Source organism: Carassius carassius, chromosome 50 (genome assembly GCF_963082965.1).
Source record: "Carassius carassius chromosome 50, fCarCar2.1, whole genome shotgun sequence".
Classification (NCBI taxonomy): domain Eukaryota; kingdom Metazoa; phylum Chordata; class Actinopteri; order Cypriniformes; family Cyprinidae; genus Carassius; species Carassius carassius.
This window is the reverse complement of record NC_081804.1, coordinates 16785905-16806686: the sequence shown is the minus strand read 5'-3', so window position 1 is coordinate 16806686 and position 20782 is coordinate 16785905. Positions and strand designations below refer to the sequence as shown.

Sequence of the window (20782 nt, the reverse complement as noted above, 5' to 3'; positions counted from 1 at the left end):
CTCTTTGTGACTTTTATCAGTTTATCAAGTTTTTTCTTTCATTAATTTCTATACTGAGTTCACATATACATAATTTTTTTATTGTAAATATCACGGACAAAAGAGATCTGGCATTAAAATATAAATGGAGCTACTTTCTGTAGATCAATCAATGATTTTGAATCTCTTTTGCTTATAATTTAGTGCATATTTATTCATTTATTTATTTATTATCACACAATCTCTGTTTGAAATTGAGTTACACTTTGAGTTAAATATCTCACCTAACTAAAATGTAAAGAATTTTTAGGGATATAAAAAGTACTGGAATTAAAGCTGGTAAATATCTTATTATGTTTAGTTATATTTGTAAGGTTTCATGGGAATGTATTTAGCAATTGTGTAGTTTGTATATCAGCTCATTTAATATGTTGATTTGGTTGTTTTCTAATCTAATCAGCAATATACTTTACACTTGATCTGAGCTGCAGTCATAAAATGTAAGTCTGAAATTGAGTAAAACTTAGATGTATAAACAAAATAAAATATAAGAGGGGAACATCTAACATGAAATGTAATTGGGTACAAAAACTACAGAAATTAAAACAGTCAGTGTCTTTGTAAGTTTGTTTCATTTTTGAGGTTTGATTTAAATGTATATAGTGATTGTGTAGTTTGTATATTGTGTATATATCAGCTGCAGTGATGATGAATAACATGAATGATGAGATTGTTGTGATTTTTACTGCATCCCTTATGAAAATTAACCATGGTTTTACTACAAATAAAACCAAAAAACCATGTTTACTATAGTTAAACCATGGTAACCACAAATCAACCATGGTTTTGCTAAATTAACCATAGTTTAACCATGGTATTTGTAGTAAATCTGTGGTTATACAAATGGTAGTCAACACGCCAAAAAAACATGGGTTACTACAGTTTTACTATACTAAAACCATGGTTATTTTTCGTAAGGGATCTCACACGTCTGCTGCTCAAAGTGATCTTGAAATGATGTGAATGCTGCAGGGCAGAAGAGTGCTGGAGCTGCATTGTGTTTTCTCTGTGTTTGTGAATGTGTTGTGTTTGTCTCCTGCAGCTGGTCCCACAGTGAAGCCCTCAGTGTCTCTGCTGCCGCCCTCTTCTCTGCAGATCTCTGGAGACTCAGCCGCACTGCTCTGTCTGCTCAGCTCTTACTCTCCACAGGGGGCGCTGGTGAGCTGGACACTGGACGGCTCAGAGGTCACCGAGGGGGTTGTGACCAGCGCAGAGAGCGAGCAGGACGGCCGCTACAGCCGCAGTAGTGTCCTGACCCTCAGCAAAGCACGCTGGGAAGAGGGAGAGCTGTACGTCTGCAGAGTAACACATGATGGAGCTCCTCATGAAGCCTCGTTCCACAAGAGTCGCTGTTAGTCGCTCGCAGTGCTGATGTTTCTCCAGTGAGCGCTGCTCTCTCCTGAAGATGAACGTATCTGAGTGTCCTGTGTCAGGCAGGATTCACATGAGTCTAGTGCTGCAGCTGTAGTCATTTACAACTCAATACTGAAAGAGAGCTCTAGTGTCAAAGCACTGGCTGATCTTTCAATCTGCTGTGTTTGCTGCAACATTCAATAAAGCTTCTCAAAAAAAATCAGTAGCAGTAAATCTAGTCAAATAAAGCTCTTGGGGTTTGAACATGGTCTCTGGAGACAGAGCTTCTCTATTCTGAGAGGATCACAATCACTCCACACTCACAATGTAAATGAGATTTTCAGTCCACACTCCCAGTGTCTCCACTTACTCGTTCTGTCCATAAATGCAAGATTAATGTTGATTGTAATGATATTGTAATATTAGTGTTTGTGTTGATCAGTGTTGTGTGTGATTATGTTTATGAGCAGCTGCAGTATCTCTCAGCTGTATCAGTGCAGTCACTGTGACTCTGACTGATGGAGGTCTGGACTCCACTGATGGTCAGAGTGAAATCACTGTTAGATCCACTGCCACTGAATCTAGATGGAGTTCCAGTGTAACGGGTTGTTGCATAATATATGAGGAGTTTAGGAGCTTCTCCAGGTTTCTGCTGATACCAGGCCATACAAGTATATGAACCTGAACAAGCATCTTTGACTGCTGAGTTTTTTTAACAATGACTGATTCACTGATCTGAACTGTTTTTAAAGCGTCTGATTCACAGTCACCTGCCAACTGAAACCTAGAAACAGAGTTAGAAAGAACAGGATATATGTGTGATATTCTTTGCTGATAATATCATAATATTTTACTTTAACATTTTCATGAAAACCTTACCTTGTACAAAGGGATGTAGTGAAGCCTAAAAGCACGTAAACGCCGTTTACACACCTCCCAAAATTCGGAAATAGCGTTTAACCACCTTCAAATTGCATTTATCCACCTCTAAATTAAGTTTATCCACCTCTAAATAGCCTACAGTTCCTAAGCCATTTTAAATTAAGCTTATGTGGTTTTAGTTTCATATTGTTCATTATTAGTTTGATGGGTTGTTTGTTGTTAAACCTAATATGAAGTCTTTCATATTGCGCTGCAACTGTCAGTGTTGACCAATTGCTTGCGGTGTTGCCAGTAGTAGTGGGAAGTTCAGATCATTTTACTGACTCAGATCTTTGAGTCTCATTCAGCAAAATGAACTAGGCCCAGTTCCCCGATAATGCTCACTCTTAGCCCGCTAAGAAGACCTCGAAAGATATATCTTACCAAAGTTGTTTATGTTCCTAAGTGTGTTCCCCGAAGTGTCCCTTGGGAAGCTTCTTAACACGCTGCCTCTTACGTCCGATGTTACAAGAGCGCAGTCCCGAGGGAAGGTGCTGAATTAGTTGGCATCGATTGCTCAGGAATCGATTTTCCACCTCACGCGAAGGTGCAATACAGCGTTAGGAAAAACAACAAGTTCTATGCAAATGAAAAATTCCTCAAATTATTCCAGTAACATTTATTTTAACCTAGTTTAAGTTATCAGTAAAATATAGACTATAAATTAAATTATCAAATGGTAAGTAATATGTTCACATGATATGTTGTGACGGTTAGACGAAACGGGGATCCCTCACTGATCATCCACCCTCCTTATCCCGTTGTGCCACTTGTGCCGCTTCTTGACATGGGTTTAACGACTTCTAAAAATTATGTAATACACTTTTATATTAATGGTAAAGTACTTTACAATCAGAATTAAATGGCAAGCAGCTGCAGTTACTTCTGTTTAATGCTGGTATTGATTGTCATTGGTTAATGTTTTCAATAAAAAGCAACCTATCTACAATGAGCAGAGAGAGAGCGTTAGAGACAGAATATGCTGGGGAAGCAACATAAAAAAGGGCACCAAGCTTCTGGTCAAAGGAACTTGAAGTTTTGCTGGACCTTGCCACCAGGTCGGAGATCACACCCCTATGGTCCACTATAACCTGCACGTTTATGGCCGCGTATCCCTTTCGCGATATGTACACCTGATCAATCACTGATGGATTGGTGATAGAGATGAGTGTGCCATCCACCAGGATGTAATCCCTGGCATGGTGCAGAAGGGCGTTGGTAACAGTGTGGAGGCACCTCCGCAACTCGCCCTCTCCCACGAACTCGATGAAGCTCTCTGTAGAAAAAAAAAAAAAAAAAAAAACCTAGCGCTGCAAGCAGCTTGACTTCAGGGCTTGAAGCAAAATTCCGCAGCGTTAGCCTGGCAAGCGCAGGTCTGAGAAGGTACAGCAGCTCCATATGAGTTGTCTTGGGAGGCTAAATTTTTTTATATAGCCACGTCAGGCAAAATGTCAAAAGGGCTTAAGTTTTGCCGAATAAAAAAACTGACATGGACTAAACGGCTCCGTCTTTGATTCAATACAAGGACACGTTGGATCACTGCCGTAGTTGGTCGCTTACTGGACACCGCCATGCTTACCCATTTATGGATTTTAGCCATTTAGAGCCATTTTGTTGCGACTAGAGTCTTGAGCTCAAACAACGCTAAGAGAGAGCTTACGAATGGTCCAGACCAACCTTACAAAACTGTGACTTACAGAAGATATACTTAGCGTACGAACGTGTTGGGAATCGTGCCATAAGGTTAAGAAAGAGGTTAAGGAATAGGTTAAGAACTACTTAGCAATAAGAACGTTTTGGGGAACCGGGCCCTGATCTGTTCTCTTTCCATCTCTATGGGAATGACAGGAAGAATAAAAGACTCGGACCTCATCTGTCGATTCAGAGCCCATATGTTGCGTAATGCTCGTGTGCGGTCAACACACAATGAACGAATCACTCTCTGAGACAACTCGGTAGTCCTGAGTCATATTAAAGGTTCGTTCAAAATGAACGAACCGTTCATGAAAGACACGCAACAGATTGCATCAAGATTCAAAAATTGATATCTGGCCATTTTTTAAGCACCATCAAGACAGCAACCCTCCTCCTGATGCCAGCAAACGGCCTCGGCAACAAGCCAAAAGTGAATGAGCTCGGTACTCAGTACTAAACTTCATGTTTTTGAGGTTAATTTGGTTCACGGTAGATTCATGCCACTGACTCGAGTCACCTCTACCTAGCTAGTTAAAGTTATCACTAGCCGTTCACGGTTTCGTGGGTACGGTAAACGTCCGTTAATAATAATAATAATAATAACGTTCGTTATTTTGAATAGAAATCATCACTCATACAGCAGCCATTCATCTTATCTCAAGAAACTAGAAAGCTAATTTAATATTACCATGGTTAATTTATGTTCGTATACATACAATATCCATGATCCACCAGGGCTATATATTCCAATGGTGCGCACATTTGGAATGATTAATAATAATTTTATGAAATTTTTGTAAAATATTTTGTCATGCAGAATAACATTCCTATTAATTTTGCACTGATTTATGCAATCTGAAGAGCTCAAACAGCTAACAGAGCTACTCTCCTCTTATTAATTTGCGTCAGCTATGACATCAGTGCGATATCATTAGTTTGTAAAGCTGTCAATCATCTCACGTGAACCAAGTGACCAAAAGGATTTCCTTCTGCAATGATGCTGTCTGTGTCATTGCAGTCTTTGTCATTGATAATATATATGAAAGCATCTTATCAGTCTTTTCTAAATCTTCTCCAAAGCCTCCCATGATATGGTCGAGACATTTGAGGACCATTCCTGGGCTTTTGGGGAAACAATGATCCACATTTTTCTGACGTATTATAGACCAAACAACTAACCGATTAATTGAGAAAATATTCAACTGATTAATCGACTATGAAAATAATCCCAAATCCCTCATCATTATGTACAAGTGCATTGCATTGAAACCCCTGGATATAAGCCTCCCTCTTTATCTCTCTTAAAATATTTTGTTCTCTCTGTTTTGTCATTTAGTAAACTTTATATATTTCAACCATATTATTCCTTCTTGAGTCTCTTTAACAAGAACTTACTGTAGATTAATGTATGAATTGAATAGTGATTGTGTGACCTATATGAGGGAACAACCAGTGATACCCTTGGTAGTAATATCAAATGACAGCCTATAGTGATGTCATCAGGATACACATACACCGGTAGACAGTGGCCCACTTTACCATGACTATGATGTGGTCACCCAAAATTTATAGTGTACCCACCTCTTTTTTTTTTTTTACCACTACACCTCTGCTTGTACACATATAGACAGTGTGATGATGAAGATTGTGTTCTGTGCTGCTCTCAATCATGAAGTGTTAAACTCACAGCACTATAAACTCTCTCATGCAAAGTGTCTCTATGTAAATGCTCTTCACACACAGAACAGACAGCTGTCAGTCTCAGACCTCAGATGAATTTTTTCATGCATGTTAGTGTTTTGTAAAACATTCAAAGCTTTAATACCTAGTGATAAGTACCTTACTTACACTATTGACAGTGTGTGTTGGATTATTTTACTGGGTTGATATTAAACTAAATGATATTAAAGAGCATCTGCTTTCTAAAACTATATAGATTCATACCTGTGAACCATTTTGACACAGGACTGAAAACTGAGGTGATATTCCTATTTGTGGCTTATAATAAATTATTTTGTGTGCAATTCCATCTTTTAAATTTATTGCAATCTTTCAGTATTCCGTATTCAGTGTTTAATGGTGGTTTAGTGGTCTGGTGGCTTTGTTTGTCCGATCTTTATTATTAATATTAATCTGTTCAGTATTTACAGAAGTCAAAATAAAAGCACAGATGGGTGTAATATTATTTAAATATATGGATTAAAATATACAATATGTTACAATATTTTACTGGGTTTAATTTAATTTAAATCCAGTTAGCAAAATTTATCTGTTTAAATTTGAAAAGGTCACAAGCCTAATTTATAACACAAGTACGATTGGATAATAAATTCCTTGTATTTTATTCTGTCAAAAGTGAGAACAAAATGGGATTTAGTTGCTATGGAAATTAATAATCAATAATCATCAGTAATTAAAATAATTCAGCACTGTTTATAAAAACAAATAGACATTCACAATAGGCATAAATATTATCAAAAACTTTGTGAAAAGTATGTCACTTGAATTATCTGTATATACACATTTAAATTTCCATGCCGACTGTTATGAGTTTTTTCACATTGTGATTGAATTTAAAGATCAACTCAGATTTAGAAAGCGGAATGTATTTAGGAACCCTTTTTTGCATATGGATGGTTTCATAAATTGTTTGTAAAGACATTCAAGAAATTCTGCGCACGTCTTTATAAATCAGGCCCCAGAACTCAAGGTAATTTTTTAAATCAGATTTCACTCAATGAACCATGAAAACACCTGCAGATGGAGGAAAGTATGAAACAAGACTGAAAGTATGAAACAAGTGAAATTGCCACAGTTTTTTAAAATATTTTATTGTTGCTCTAGGGAGCCAATGTGAAGTAGAGGGAGCAGGTGGTTTAACCTTTGCTGCGGGCGGGAGTGGGCGGTAAGAACATTTAGCGGGAGACCCGCAGGGAACAGTGGTGTGTAGTAATGGAGTCAACACAAGAAGTTGAGAAAAAATTTAAGCTGCTGTTTACCTGACAGAAGCAAACCAAGGCAAGTCAGACATCTGAAAACAATTGTCATTTGTCACTGAAAAAAATGGGAAAGAGCAATATCCTGTCCTCTCAAAATTCACACGTTTTATTTTGAACATTCCTGCATCTAGTGCGCTGTCAGAGAGGGCATTCAGTGTGTATGGGCGGATCTTGGAAGAAAGACGCACAAGTCTGGGACCGCAGTCAGTCAGCAATATACTTTTCCTTCATAGTAATATGGAGTAATCAAAGCAATAAGGCCCAGTGATCAAATTAATTTGTTTGTTAAGTGGTCTATGACCAGACTACGATATATTGCAATAACCTGTTAAGCAAGCTATTGTGAATGTGAAATCAGTTTTTTTAAAGCATTTGTTTTATTTATTTCGTTTTGTATGTATTTTGTTAAAATTATATCTAGAATATTTTCTAAGTATTTTTATTTATTTTTTTCATAATTTTTTAATGCATTTTTAACATTACAAGCCTCATTTCACAATTTAATACTCATATCAGTAAAAGAACACACTCATAAAGCTCAAAATAATTCATGGTTTTAAACTCACTGTTCTTCATCACACTGGCACATGCACATAGTGTTGGGGAGTAACTAGTTACATGTAACGGCGTTATGTAATTTAATTACAAAATAAATGTAACTGTAATCAGTTACAGTTACTAAGAAAAAATGTGTAATTAAATTACAGTTACTTACAGAGTTTTTAACGATTATAAAGGGGTTTACATTTTATTATTTACACACATCCGCATACAGATTTAACAGATTTATTTCCCAAATTAGACTGAGACATACAGCCCAATAATTTCCGCAATGTGGAAAACACTGTCTGGTTTGTAGAATCCAATCATAAAAACGGAATTCTTATAGCCTAACGTGGACGCAATATGCCACATTTTGGATGAATAAATAAAAAGTAGGTCAGTACACTTGAATAAAAACATGATATGGACTAGTGTATGTGAATATTAAGCACAAAAAGACGATATATGAATACAGCATGTTCTGCGTGTCTGTGGAAATCGGCCATCGGGAGAACCGGGGTGGACGATTTGGCCCGCTATTTTAATATTATTATTGTATAATTGCATTCTGAATGTACTAAAGCGATTATTTCCGAGTCCGCCATTCAATAATTAAATCTCAAATAAATCATGAATCATATTATTTATGCTGTGTTCCAGTGCGTCCATGCCAAATGTGAACAACTGGCAGTGAGAAGTCTCTGGAGAGGCAAACAGGTCAAGTCAAGTCAAGTCACCTTTATTTATATAGCGCTTTTAACAAAACAGAGTGTGGCAAAGCAACTGAACAACATTAATTAGGAAAACAGTGTGTCAATTATGCAAAATGACAGTTCATCATTGAATTCAGTGACAGTGATTTCAACATCCAGCTCTGTTCAGTTAAATAGTATCTTTGCAATCATTTGCAATCAAGTCAGAATGACAAAATGGAGAAAAAACCTTGGAAGAAACCAGGCTCAGTCAGAGGGGCCAGTTCCCCTCTGACCAGATGAAACCAGCAGTTCAATTCCAGGCTGCAGCAAAGTCACATTGTGCAGAGGACTCAACTGATTCCTGTGGTCTTGTCCTGATGGTCATCTGAGACAAGGTCTTTACAGGGGATCTGTATCTGGGGCTCATATAGTTGTCCCTAGTTGTCCTGGTCTCCACTGTCTTTCAGGGCTGTAGAGGTCATTTCTAGGTGCTGATCCACCATCTGATCTGGAAACATACTGGATCCGGGTGACTGGTGACAGCTTATTGATATGCCAGTACAGATGGGGGCCCGTCCATACCCCAGACACTGCGTGCCCATTGTACACCAAGTCATTAGTAGCAAATGGTCAGCAAATACTCACTTTTGAGTGTAAACTCTATTAGTTCTCTTACGAGAGTTCTCTCGTACTGCGTCTTAGCTAAGACGCTACGGGAAAAGTCTCTTTTCATGAAATACTGAAGCAAAAAATTATCCTTAATTTAGAATTTTTGTAAAGCGCATTTGCAGCAGTACACAGCCATAGGCGAGACGGCTCGCTCGCTCATTGGCTGCTCTGCGGCAAGTGCACAGCCTATCGAGCGCAGGTTGATGCCATATCAGACCAATCACACCACTTCCCGCCGAAACGGGTGTTGCCCAACCTTATAAAAGGAGCTCGAAAAGGCTGACTCACCTGATTTTTCATCTCTTCAGCGAAGCTCACGCATCGCTGGATCACGGAGGAAGCAAGCGCCGTCTGAGAGGCATATCAGCGGGACGAGCCATTCTGAAGCTGCTGGCCTTCGCCGCCTTCCACTGCCGTTCCTGCTGCGCTGTCCGGCGCCTATATCCTTTCAATTCTGTTATATCGAGCTGTTCTTTATGCGTGTGTGTGTGTTCGCCCTGCGACACACACTCGTAAAAGAGCTTGCGTCTTTTTTAAGATGCCTTCCTGCGGCTCGTCAGAGCCCAACTCAGCGAGGGAGACAGGTACGTCATCTGTGTCTCCTGCCTGGGTGAAGTTCATGCAGCGCTCGCGCTCGCTGACGGCGGATGCCCTCACTGCGAGCTGTTGCCATGGTGACTCTGAGGACTCGCCTGGCCTTTTTCTCTGAGCCTGCATTCTCTGCTGAGGCGCCGTAAAAGCGCCGCTTCCAGCGGATTCCGGAACCGTCTTCAGCTCAACCGAGCTCACCGGTTCGCCCTGCTTCACTGGCCTCCCCTGCATCGCTTCCCGATGGGCAGTGCCCGCTGTTTGCCGCCGCGTCGTCCGAGGAAGTCAATCTCAGGGCCGTGTCGGGGAAGAGGACACGCGCTCTCTGCTAGCTTCGGACAGTGAGGGCTGGACGAGCTCCGAGGATCTCGCGCCTTCTGCTCAGAAGCCCAGCAGACGAGCTGACATCGAGAAGGAGCCGGGGCGAGTGCTCACGCTGGCCGCGATGAGTCTCGGCCTTGAGTGGTCTGCAACAGCGCCCCCCTCTCGTTCCCGGCTGGATGGTATTTTCCTTTCGGATGAGCGTACTTCTCAAAGCCCGCCTCATTTCTTCCTGAGCTTCACGAAGAGGTGGCAAAGGCTTGGAACGCACCATATTCAGCGCGAACTCATTCGTCTGTTTCACTAGCATTCTCCACACTGGATGATGCTAAAAACAGGAGCTACCAGTCACTTCCGCCGGTGGAACAGGCGTTAGCGACGCACCTTTGTCCGCCCTCTGCTGGACGGCGGACGAAAGCGGTGTTGCCATCTAAAGCCTGCTGCATGACGCTGCGTCTGCACTACTCACGATGGCTGCTTCATCGAAGGGCAGGTGTACGAGTTCCGCTGTGGTCGAGCTCTCACCCAAGCGCGCCGCTGTTTCAGTTCCAGGAATTGTGACTGTCTCAGCGTTTTCTGCAACGCGCAAGCCTGCACAGTTGCCCACTTGCCTGCACACAAAAGCCGTTATCGCAACAGCTTCAGCAACGCAGCTCGAGACCCCTGTTCCCGCTCTACCGGCCGTTGCCCCCCGCAGAGGATTACGGTGAGGCCGGGAGCCCCGAAGCCATCCTAGGAAAGCGCCGGTGTACGAGTCGCCGCGGCCGAACTCTCACCTAAGTGCGCCGCTGTTTCAGTTCCAGGGATTGTGACTGTTTCAGCGTCTTTTGCAATGCGCAAGCCTGTACAGTTGCCCGCTTGCCTGCACACAGAAACCGTTATCACGGCTACCCAGATATTTCCCGAAAAGGTGTAATTTCTGGTGTCCCGGCCACGGCCGATGGTGCTATAAATGTAGTGACGATGCCCACTGCTCAGTGCCCATCTCCACATGTAAGCACAGCCCTTCACACAGGGCTCGCGCCCATAAAAGCGACTCAAGTCGATCGCGCGCACTACATAGTAAACGTGCCCACTCCTCAGTGCCCACGATCACTATGTTACACGCGTCATGTGGTTTCTGTAAAAACGAAACCCGTGCGCGTTCGTCCGGCCACGGCCGATGGTGCTATAAATGTAGTGACGATGCCCACTGCTCAGTGCCCATCTCCACATGTAAGCACAGCCCTTCACACAGGGTTCGCGCTCATAAAGCGACTCAAGTCGATCGCGCGCACTACATAGTAAACGTGCCCACTCCTCAGTGCCCACAATCACTATGTCACACGCGTCATGTGGTTTCTGTAAAAACGAAACCCGTGCACGTTCGTCCAGCCATGGCCGATGGTGCTATAAATCTAGTGACGATGCCCACTCCTCAGTGCCCATCTTCACATGTGAGCACAGCCCTGCACACAGGGCTCGCGCACATAAGATCGACTCAGATCGGTCACGCGCGCCACATAGCAAACGTGCCCACTCCTCAGTGCCCACATACACTATGTCACACACGGCGCGTGGTTTCTGTAAAAACGAAACCCATGCACGTACGCTCTGCCCAGGCAGACAGCGAGTCGAAAGTGGTAAATGTGCATTGCAGCCCACAGTTACTCGCAGACATCACGAGTCCCACGGGACCCGCTCAGCCCTCCCCCATTCGGTTAAGCACGGGGATGGGGTCGAGGACAAGCGAACTGCCAGCTGCGATCAGCGTGCTCCCCGCCTCAAATGCCACAGGCGTAACGCGCATGGTGCAGCGCACCCAAGCGCCGCCGTTGCCCAGTCAACAGAGCCACTTCGCATCCAGCCCTTAGCCATTCATGCAGATGCATGGTCAGCGCTTCCAGGGGTTTCGGATTGGGTGCTAGGCATTATAAAGGCCCATACTGGATCTAAGACAGCTGAACAAGGCATTGATGAAACGCAGTTTCAGAATGCTTACGACCAGGAAGCTCCTCGCACAGATTCGCAGAGGGGGCTGGTTCATGTCAATAGATCTGAAGGACGCGTATTTTCAAATACAGATAGCGTCAAATCACAGGCGATATTTGAGATTCGCCTTCGAGGGCCAGGCATACCAGTTTACAGTCCTGCCGTTCGGCTTGTCCGTGGCTCCTCGTACGTTTACGAGGTGCATGGATGCAGCGCTCACTCCTCTCAGAGGCATGCGAGTGCTGAATTATTTGGACGACTGGCTGATTATGGCTCGATCACGAGCAGAGCTCGTGGAGCACAGGGCCGTTTTACTCGATCACCTCGAGAAGCTCGGTCTCAGTGTCAATTGGGCGAAGAGTTCGCTGAACCCCAGTCAGACGATTCTGTTTTTGGGTATAGTTCTGAACTCGTGTTCCATGACGGAGCGGCTGTCACCACAGCGCGCGTTGGGCATTCAGCGCGCAGCGAGTTCTCTCCGCTGTGGCGCGACCGTTTCGCTCAAGCACTGTCAGAAGGTGCTGGGTCTCATGGCCTCAGCATCTCCGGTTCTGCAGCTGGGCCTGCTCCGCATGTGCCCCCTGCAGCTCTGGCTGAAGGCGCGGGTGCCGCGCAGAGCGTGGGTGTCTGGCCGACTGCGTCTCAAGGTCAATCAGGGCTGTGTCACAACCCTGAAACCCTGGACAGCAAACGGCTGGTACCAATCAGGTGTAAGCCTGGGGACTTCCTCGAATGTGAAGATGGTGTCGACGGACGCCTCCACTTCGGGATAGGGAGCGCTGTTCGAGGGCAGACCGTCCTTTGGCCTGTGGTCAGAACGGGAAAAGCTCCATCATATCAACTGTCTGGAAATGCTGGCAGTGGAGAACGCGCTGATGCGCTTTTGTCCCCAAATCAAGGGCCACCACGTCTTAGTCCGTTCGGACAACATGTCTGTGGTGTCCTACATAAATCGCCAGGGCGGTCTCGGGTCCCGAAACCTTTACAGGCTGGCGGAACACCTTCTGGTTTGGGCTCAGCGCAACGTGCGTTCGCTGAGGGCAGTGCATGTGCCTGGGCTACAGAATCTGGGTCCAGACAGGCTGTCCAGAGGAAATGTTCCCACAGGCGAATGGTCTCTACACCCGCAAACAGTCCAGCTGTTGTGGGAGAGATTTGGCAGGGCGGAGGTGGACCTCTTCGCGTCCCACGAAAACGCTCACTGCCCCGCGTTCTTTTCCAAGAACGAAAGCGCGCTGTCACGGAAATGGCCGTGCTGCCCCCTTTATGCTTTCCCTCTCGTCTCCCTCCTTCCGCAGGTGATAGAACGGGTGGGAGAAACGAGATGTTCAATACTGCTTGTAGCAACTCTTTGGAAGAACCAACCATGGTTCCCAGATTTGATGCAGTTAGCAGATGTAGCCCTGTGGCCAGTGCCGTTGAGGAGGGTCCTCCTCTCGCAGGCCAGGGGTTCGATTTGGCACCCTCAACCGGAGTTGTGGTCCCTCCATGTGTGGGCGCTCAACGGTTATCCGCTGATCTCGCAGTGGGAGTGCTAAATACCATCACTCAGGCTAGAGCTCCGTCGACATGACATCTGTATGCCTCGAAGTGGTCGGTGTTCTCCAGCTGGTGCACAGCTCAAGGATGTTCATCCCTTAGTTGTGAGGTGACGGAGGTTCTCTTCTTCCTACAGGAGCTGTTGGATAAGGGCAGAGCCCCATCCACACTCAAAGTTTATGTGGCGGCCAACGCAGCGTTTTCTGAAACAGCCCTTGGTCAGTCAATAGGAAGAAACAATTTGGTCATCCGCTTCCTTAGAGGAGCTAGGAGGCTGAATCCTCCCAGACCTCCGTCAGTCCCTATATGGGACCTCGTGACAGTTTTGGAGGCCATGAAGGGTCCCCCTTTTGAGCCTATCCAATCAATTAGCCTTCAGCATCTGTCGTTCAAGACAGTATTCTTGTTGGCTCTTGCTTCAGTGAAGCGTGTGGGTGATCTGCACGCGCTCTCGGTGAGCCAGTCGTGCTTGGAGTTTGGGCCTAATGACTCAAAGGTCATACTCAAACCTAGGCACGGTTATGTGCCGAAATCCCTCAACACGCCGTTTCGGGCTCAGGTTATTGCCCTTTCTGCCCTGCCGGTGTCAGGAGAGGATAGGGACTCGAGTCTTCTTTGCCCTGTCAGGGTTTTAAGAGCTTTTGTGTCTCGCTCTGCTGCTTTTCGACAGCCTGAGCAGCTGTTTGTCTCGTTCAGTGGACGTTCCAAGGGAATGGCTGTTTCGAGACAGACTCTATCCAGATGGATAGTGGACGCCATAGCGTTAGCTTACGCTTCCAGGGGCCTTCAGTGCCCGCTGGGCATCAGAGCACACTCCACAAGGGGCGTCGCCTCGTCGTGGGCGTGGTCTACTGGGATCTCCTTGCAGGATATATGCATGGCGGCAGGTTGGGCCTCGCTGTCTACATTTATCAGGTTCTATAACCTGGAGGTTCCCGCCTTGCAAGCAAGGCTGCTGTCGGTATAGCCGAATCAGGGCCCTGAAGGGAACTCTGAGTTTGTGAGCGTTATTCGCTGCCGACTGTTATATGGGCAGTATTGCGTAAGACCCGCATTGCCACATTGGTCAGGCCTTGCCTCGGGAAGTGGCGTGAAGGGCGCAAAGTGCCCTTATTGGTCTGATATGGCATCAGCCTGCGCTCGATAGGCTGTGCACTTGCCGCAGAGCAGCCAATGAGCGAGCGAGCCATCTCGCCTATGGCTGTGTACTGCTGCAAATGCGCTTTACAAAAATTCAAAATTAAGGATAATTTTTTGCTTCAGTATTTCGTGAAAAGAGACTTTTCCCGTAGCGTCTTAGCTAAGACGCAGTACTCGTTCCCTCTTCTAGAGAGAACCGAGGTTACGTTAGTAACCGAGTACGTTCTCAACACAGGACATACAGTAAAAGGAGTAGGCAGGTAGTGTTAGTTCAACCATGCAGTTTTCCTCTACCAAACAAACTGACTTGCTCGTTGGTGACCAGGCTTATATCCGGTTACCACTATGCACTAGTGCCCTCAAGTGGCTCCTAGTGGTATTATGCTTGAACCAGATACCTCTTTTTAGGCAATAGCCAGTGAAAAATACAATAATAAAAACCTGGTAAAACCAGATCATTATAGTATCTCTAAATCCGATTCAAGCATTGCCACTGTTGCTATTGGAGCAAAGGAAACAACATTTATTACACAGTTGTTGTATAATTTCTTTGGTGATTTCTAATATGAAATTTTAATCGAGAATTTGGTGTTTCCCCATTCAAAGAGATACAGTAGGTGGCATTTGTAGCTTTTGATGGCTGATTTGGCGCTTTGCTCACAAGTTATCAAACTAACGCTTCAAAGCACATTTTCGCAAATAGAAGTCAGATTTACCTTGGTGATGTGTTACATTTGATGACGGGAAAATGAAAGAAAAACACTGTAGTTAAACTATTTAATATACACAGATGAAAATTAAGTAGGCCTATTTAAAAAGTGAAGGTGACATGACATACAGCCAAGTATGGTGACCCATACTCAGAATTTGTGCTCTGCATTTAACCCATCCAAAGTGCACACACACAGCAGTGAACACAAACACAAGGAGCAGTGGGCAGCCATTTATGCTGCGGCGCCCAGGGAGCAGTTGGGGGTTTGGTGCCTTGCTCAAGGGCACCTCAGTTGTGGTATTGCAGGCCCAAGACTCAAACTAAAAACCTTAGGATTTAGGAGTCAAACTCTCTAACCATTAGGCCACAACTTCCCCACATGACTTCCCCTTAAGAAGTTATGCGTGTTTCTTAGAACGAATTCAAGCAGGATAAATGTCAAGCCAAATTAATCTGTGCTTGTATTTTCTCTAAGCTGCCCAGTATTACACCATATTTTAGATTTGAAACATACATGCTACATACATGGATTTATATGCAAAATGTCAATATTCTCACATATTAGGCCTATATTTGTCACAAGTAAAAAAAAAGAAAATAAATAAATAAATAAATAAATAAATAAATAAATAAATAGAAACTGAAAAGAATGGACAAATTAATAAAACGTCCTCACATTTAAACTCAAGTTCTCTCATTATAATCAACAAAGTCCATACATTGTAAAAAGAGCTTCATTAATTGACAACTTCAGTTATTTTAAAGGGAGTCATCTTTACTTTCTTTTGTACATTTATACATTTATGTAAAAAAAAACAACAACAACAACAAACAAAAAAAACTGCAGCCGCGTTTAAATGCAGGGATGTATACTGTTTCTTAAAATATCAGAGTGCAAGATTTGCGTGGTGTGACACGCAACATTTATTGTTATTTGTATAGATATTTTATCTTCATTAAAAATCTTATGCAAAACCATGATTTACAGTGTATATACATTATATGAGCATGTGCGATCTCTGGAATCTAACCAATGATCATGTGATTGCATATAATGCCATGCTCTACCAAATGAGCTATACGAAAAGTATACGCTCTGATGTGTCGTATTGCAGGGATTTGGACAAACAAACTATCTTGGCGTATTGGTTGGAGAACATTTATTCTATATAATGTTGGGTAACACTTTATAATAACTTTCATTCATAAATCATTAACAAACATTACATAATTATTAATGGATCATTAGTTAATATATACCTGTATTTAAATAGCTAGAAATATGAGTCGTTCTTGTAAATTTTTACTAATACACTTAGGAATCTGCTTGAGTCTGGGTCACACATCAGCAGCTACCACTGTTGACAACATCTAACATTGGATGGAAGAACGACTTCCTGGTTCACCCTGTGTTGGAACGCAGGGTTGGCGCAGTTTTGTTTTCTCCTCTGTCGTTATTAATAGGGGTGTCAATCGGATGGCTCATCATGATATGATACAATATTGATTCTCAATACAAGCGATACGATATTTGCCGATGCCTCAAACAATTCTACGATACAAATACGATTTGATTTGTTACAGGAGTATATTGATAGATATCGATATTTTTATATATTTATTTTAAACAACCATCTACATTTTTATTAAATCACAAATGCAACCAAAATATATAACATGAACATTTATCTGAAATTTTATGAAATTTTATTTACACATAATGTAAATAAACAATTGGAAAAAAAAATCTGCTACTATGGGCTCAGTGCTAAAAATCGTTTTTACAGATAACCAAATTAAAAGCAATAGCAGAAAATAAATACAGTACAACAAAGACACAAGTTCAATAAACAGTACTTTTTAGGTTTTTCGGCTCAGTCTAAAATAAATTTTAAGGTACTCTACAGAAATATAATAAATGTAAAAAAAACTGCATAGGCTTCATTGTATAAATTAAATAGATTAATAATCGTTGATGTTACAAAGGTTATTTAGTCAGGAGCAGTGTTCACTTGTATTTTTCTTTGACAACATTGATTTATTATTAGTTTGCTTTCACTTTAAGAACAAAGCACAGATTTAATATACTGATACACATGCCTTTTCTTTCTCAGCTGTTTACGTTAAGATATGTCTAACCGACTGTGTTTACTAGGATATTCACCAAAACTTGCATTTCGATGTAATTTTGTCTGTATTTCTTCATCCATGCACAAAAAAACGTAAGAGAGCTCAATTTAGTATTTGCGCGGTGCAACTGTCTGTTTGCGTGTTCTTGCGTGTTTGCTATTTCTAAGTTGCCTTTTTGTTGAAAGTTCGGGAAAAAATGGTATTACTCCAGCTTACACCATACTTAACTTCTAACAACATCTTAGATCCTTTTCAGTCTGCTTTTAAGTACAATTCTGAGTCTGCTCTACTAAGAGTAACTAATGATATTTTGTTATCAGTTGAATCAGGAAATTGTGCAGTCCTTGTTCTGTTGGACTTAAGCGCAGCCTTTGACACTGAGAACCATAGCATTTTGTTACAAATATTAAATTATGAGGCATGCATTTGTGATGCCGCTTTAGATTGGTTTGAGTCTTATCTATCAAATAGAAGCATATCTGTAGAAATTGGAGAGTTTTCATCATCCCCTATGCCAATCACCTGTGGCGTGCCTGGGTACAGTTTTATTTTCTCTTTATATGCTTCCATTGCGCTTAATTTTTGAGCACCATAACATCTTCTATCACATCTATGCAGATGATACCCAGCTCTACCATTAGATTCTGGTAGTATTTTTCCAGCTGAAGCGACTATGAAAGTTAAAGCCCCTCCTCACCTTTCAGGATTTGGAGACTGTAATTTAGGCTTTTATTTCCTCAAGGATTGATTATTTCAATGCCTTGTATGCTGGAATTAGTCAGTCATCACTCTCACGATTACAGATAGTCCAAAATGCTGCAGCTCGTTTCTTGACTGGGACAAAAAAGAGAGAACATATTTCACCTATACAGGCTTCTCTCCATTGGCTTCCCGTGAAACATAGAATTGACTTCAAGGTTTTAACATACGTGTTTAAAGCTCAAAATGGACTTGCACCTTACTATATATCTGAACTTTTAAGTTTATTTTCTCCTCAGAGATCCCTCAGATCTTCAGTCCAGCTGTTTTTAAATGTCCTGAAATCTCGATTGAAAACAAAAGGCGACAGGTATTTTTCAGTCCAGTCCAAAACTTTGGAACACACTACCCTTAACTATGAGAGCTTCTCCTACATTAAGTCTATTTAATGTATCATTTAAAACCTCCCTCTTTTCTCAGGCTTATTCCTTATCTGGGTTTATCTTATGTATCTCTTAAATGCTAGGGATTTAAATTTTGTTTTATTATAATTTATTTAAATTTTTTTTTTTGGGGGGGGGTATAGTAGCTTTTGATCTTTTGTTTTTAATATATCTAAAAATAAATTATTATAATATAATATTATAATAATTAAATTAAACTAAATTATCTTGTTATGATTTGACTGAATACCTTACAGCCCTGTTTTATTTGTATGTACTTGATCTGGTTGTGAAGCACTTTGGTCAACATTCTTGTTGTTTTAATGTGCTACATAAATACATTTTTACATTGACCTTGACAGTCTTGTTTCAGTTCCTTGTTTTCATAGTTTTCAGTCGCTCATCGAAGACCCACGCTTGCCCTCTTTGTCTTGCCTTCTATATATCTGTTTGCCAATGTTTGACCCATGCCTGTTATGGCAATATCTCTGTGTAATAAAAGCTTGCACATGGATCCGCATGTCTCACGACTCTTCAGCCCCATTACAATTATAAGGGAACATGGTTCAGTCTGTTTATATTATATTGTTTTGATGAATGAACAAGCATTTTCTTAAAAAGTAGATGTTTTCTCCTGCTGATGTATGATTCAAGGATATCAATCCAAGATGGCGCCGCACATGGCTGCTTCAGTGCTTGGCTCTCCAGTGTTTGTACTGTTTTTGTTCGTTTTTCCTGTTTTTTTGTTTAACAAACACGATCAGTTTCACCAGGGATGAACTGCTGAACATTCGGCAGAACACACCACATGATATTTTTCCGGATTTCTATTATACAGACGTTTTACTGAACATTGTTATCGGAGGAGCAGCGGCGCTGATCAAGCGCTTCAGGACGCGCAGACGGGGAAAGCGAGCGGGAGCGCTCGTCAGACTCAGGAAGCGCGGATTTCGAACGCCGTTGCCTAGCATCCATCTCGCAAATCTCCGCTCTCTACCCAACAAAACGGACGAACTCCTTCTGCTCTCTCGGACAAATAAGGATTTCACACACTCTGCTGCTCTGTGTTTCACGGAAACCTGGCTGAATGACGCCATACCGGACAGCGCGCTCCATCTGCCGGGCTTTCAGCTGTTTAGAGCGGATCGCGACGCAGAATCAACGGGGAAATCGCGCGGCGGCGGGACATGCTTTTACATCAATGAACGGTGGTGTACAGATGTAACTGTGTTAAAGAAGATTTGCTGTCCTGATCTAGAAACGCAGTTTATCAACTGCAAGCCGTTCTATTCGCCGCGGGAGTTTCACTCGCTCATTCTGGTTAGTGTTTACATTCCACCTCAAGCGCATGTGAGCTCAGCTTTACAGAAACTCGCTGATCAGATCACAGACACAGAACAACAACACCCGGACTCTGTTTTAATCATTCTTGGGGACTTTAATAATGCCAATCTCTCCCGTGAACTGCCAAAATACAGACATCATGTTACCTGTCCCACCAGAGACAGTAATATACTGGATCACTGTTACACCACAATAAATGATGCATATCACTCTGTTCCACGAGCAGCTTTGGGACGTTCTGATCACTGTCTGGTTCATCTTATACCGACCTACAAGCAGAAACTTAAATCTGCTAAACCTGTAGTAAAGACTGTGAAGAGATGGACCAGCGAAACAGAGCAGGATTTACAATCTTGTTTTGACATCACAGACTGGAGCGTTTTTGAAGCTGCTACCACCGATCTGGACGAACTCACAGAGACTGTAACATCCTATATTAGTTTCTGTGAGGATATATGCATTCCTACCAGGACTTATTTAACATTCAACAATGATAAGCCATGGTTTACAGTAAAACTCAGACACCTTCGTCAGGCCAAAGAGGATGCCTACAGAAATGGGGACAGGGTCTTGTACAATCAGGCCAGGAACACACTGAACAAAGAGATTAGAGCGGCTAAAAAGACCTATGCTAAAAAGTTGGAAGACCAGTTTACTTCCAACGACTCTACTTCAGTTTGGAGAGGACTGAGAGCCATCACAAACTACAAGACACCATCCCCTTGCACTGAGGCTAATCAACGACTTGCTAACGACCTGAATGAGTTTTATTGTAGATTTGAAACCCCCAACACCCACTCTGACCATCTCCCTACATAACCATTAACACCTCCTGCAATCCCCCTCTCCATACCTCCTGCTCTTCAAATCTGTGAAGATGATGTGCGCCAGGTCTTCAAGAAAAACAAAAGAAGAAAAGCACCAGGCCCAGATGGCGTTACACCAGCCTGTCTGAAAATCTGTGCTGACCAGCTGGCCCCA

The 20782-nt window shown here is 42.6% G+C and overlaps 1 gene segment (V, D, J or C); it reads left to right on the top strand.

Annotated features, from left to right (window-relative positions):
• Nucleotides 1-991: 991 nt before the first annotated feature.
• LOC132133730 (immunoglobulin lambda constant 7-like) lies at nucleotides 992-1593 on the top strand. The segment is given in 1 exon segment: nucleotides 992-1593. A coding segment is annotated over 1 exon segment (393 nt).
• The last annotated feature ends 19189 nt before the right edge of the window (nucleotides 1594-20782 follow it).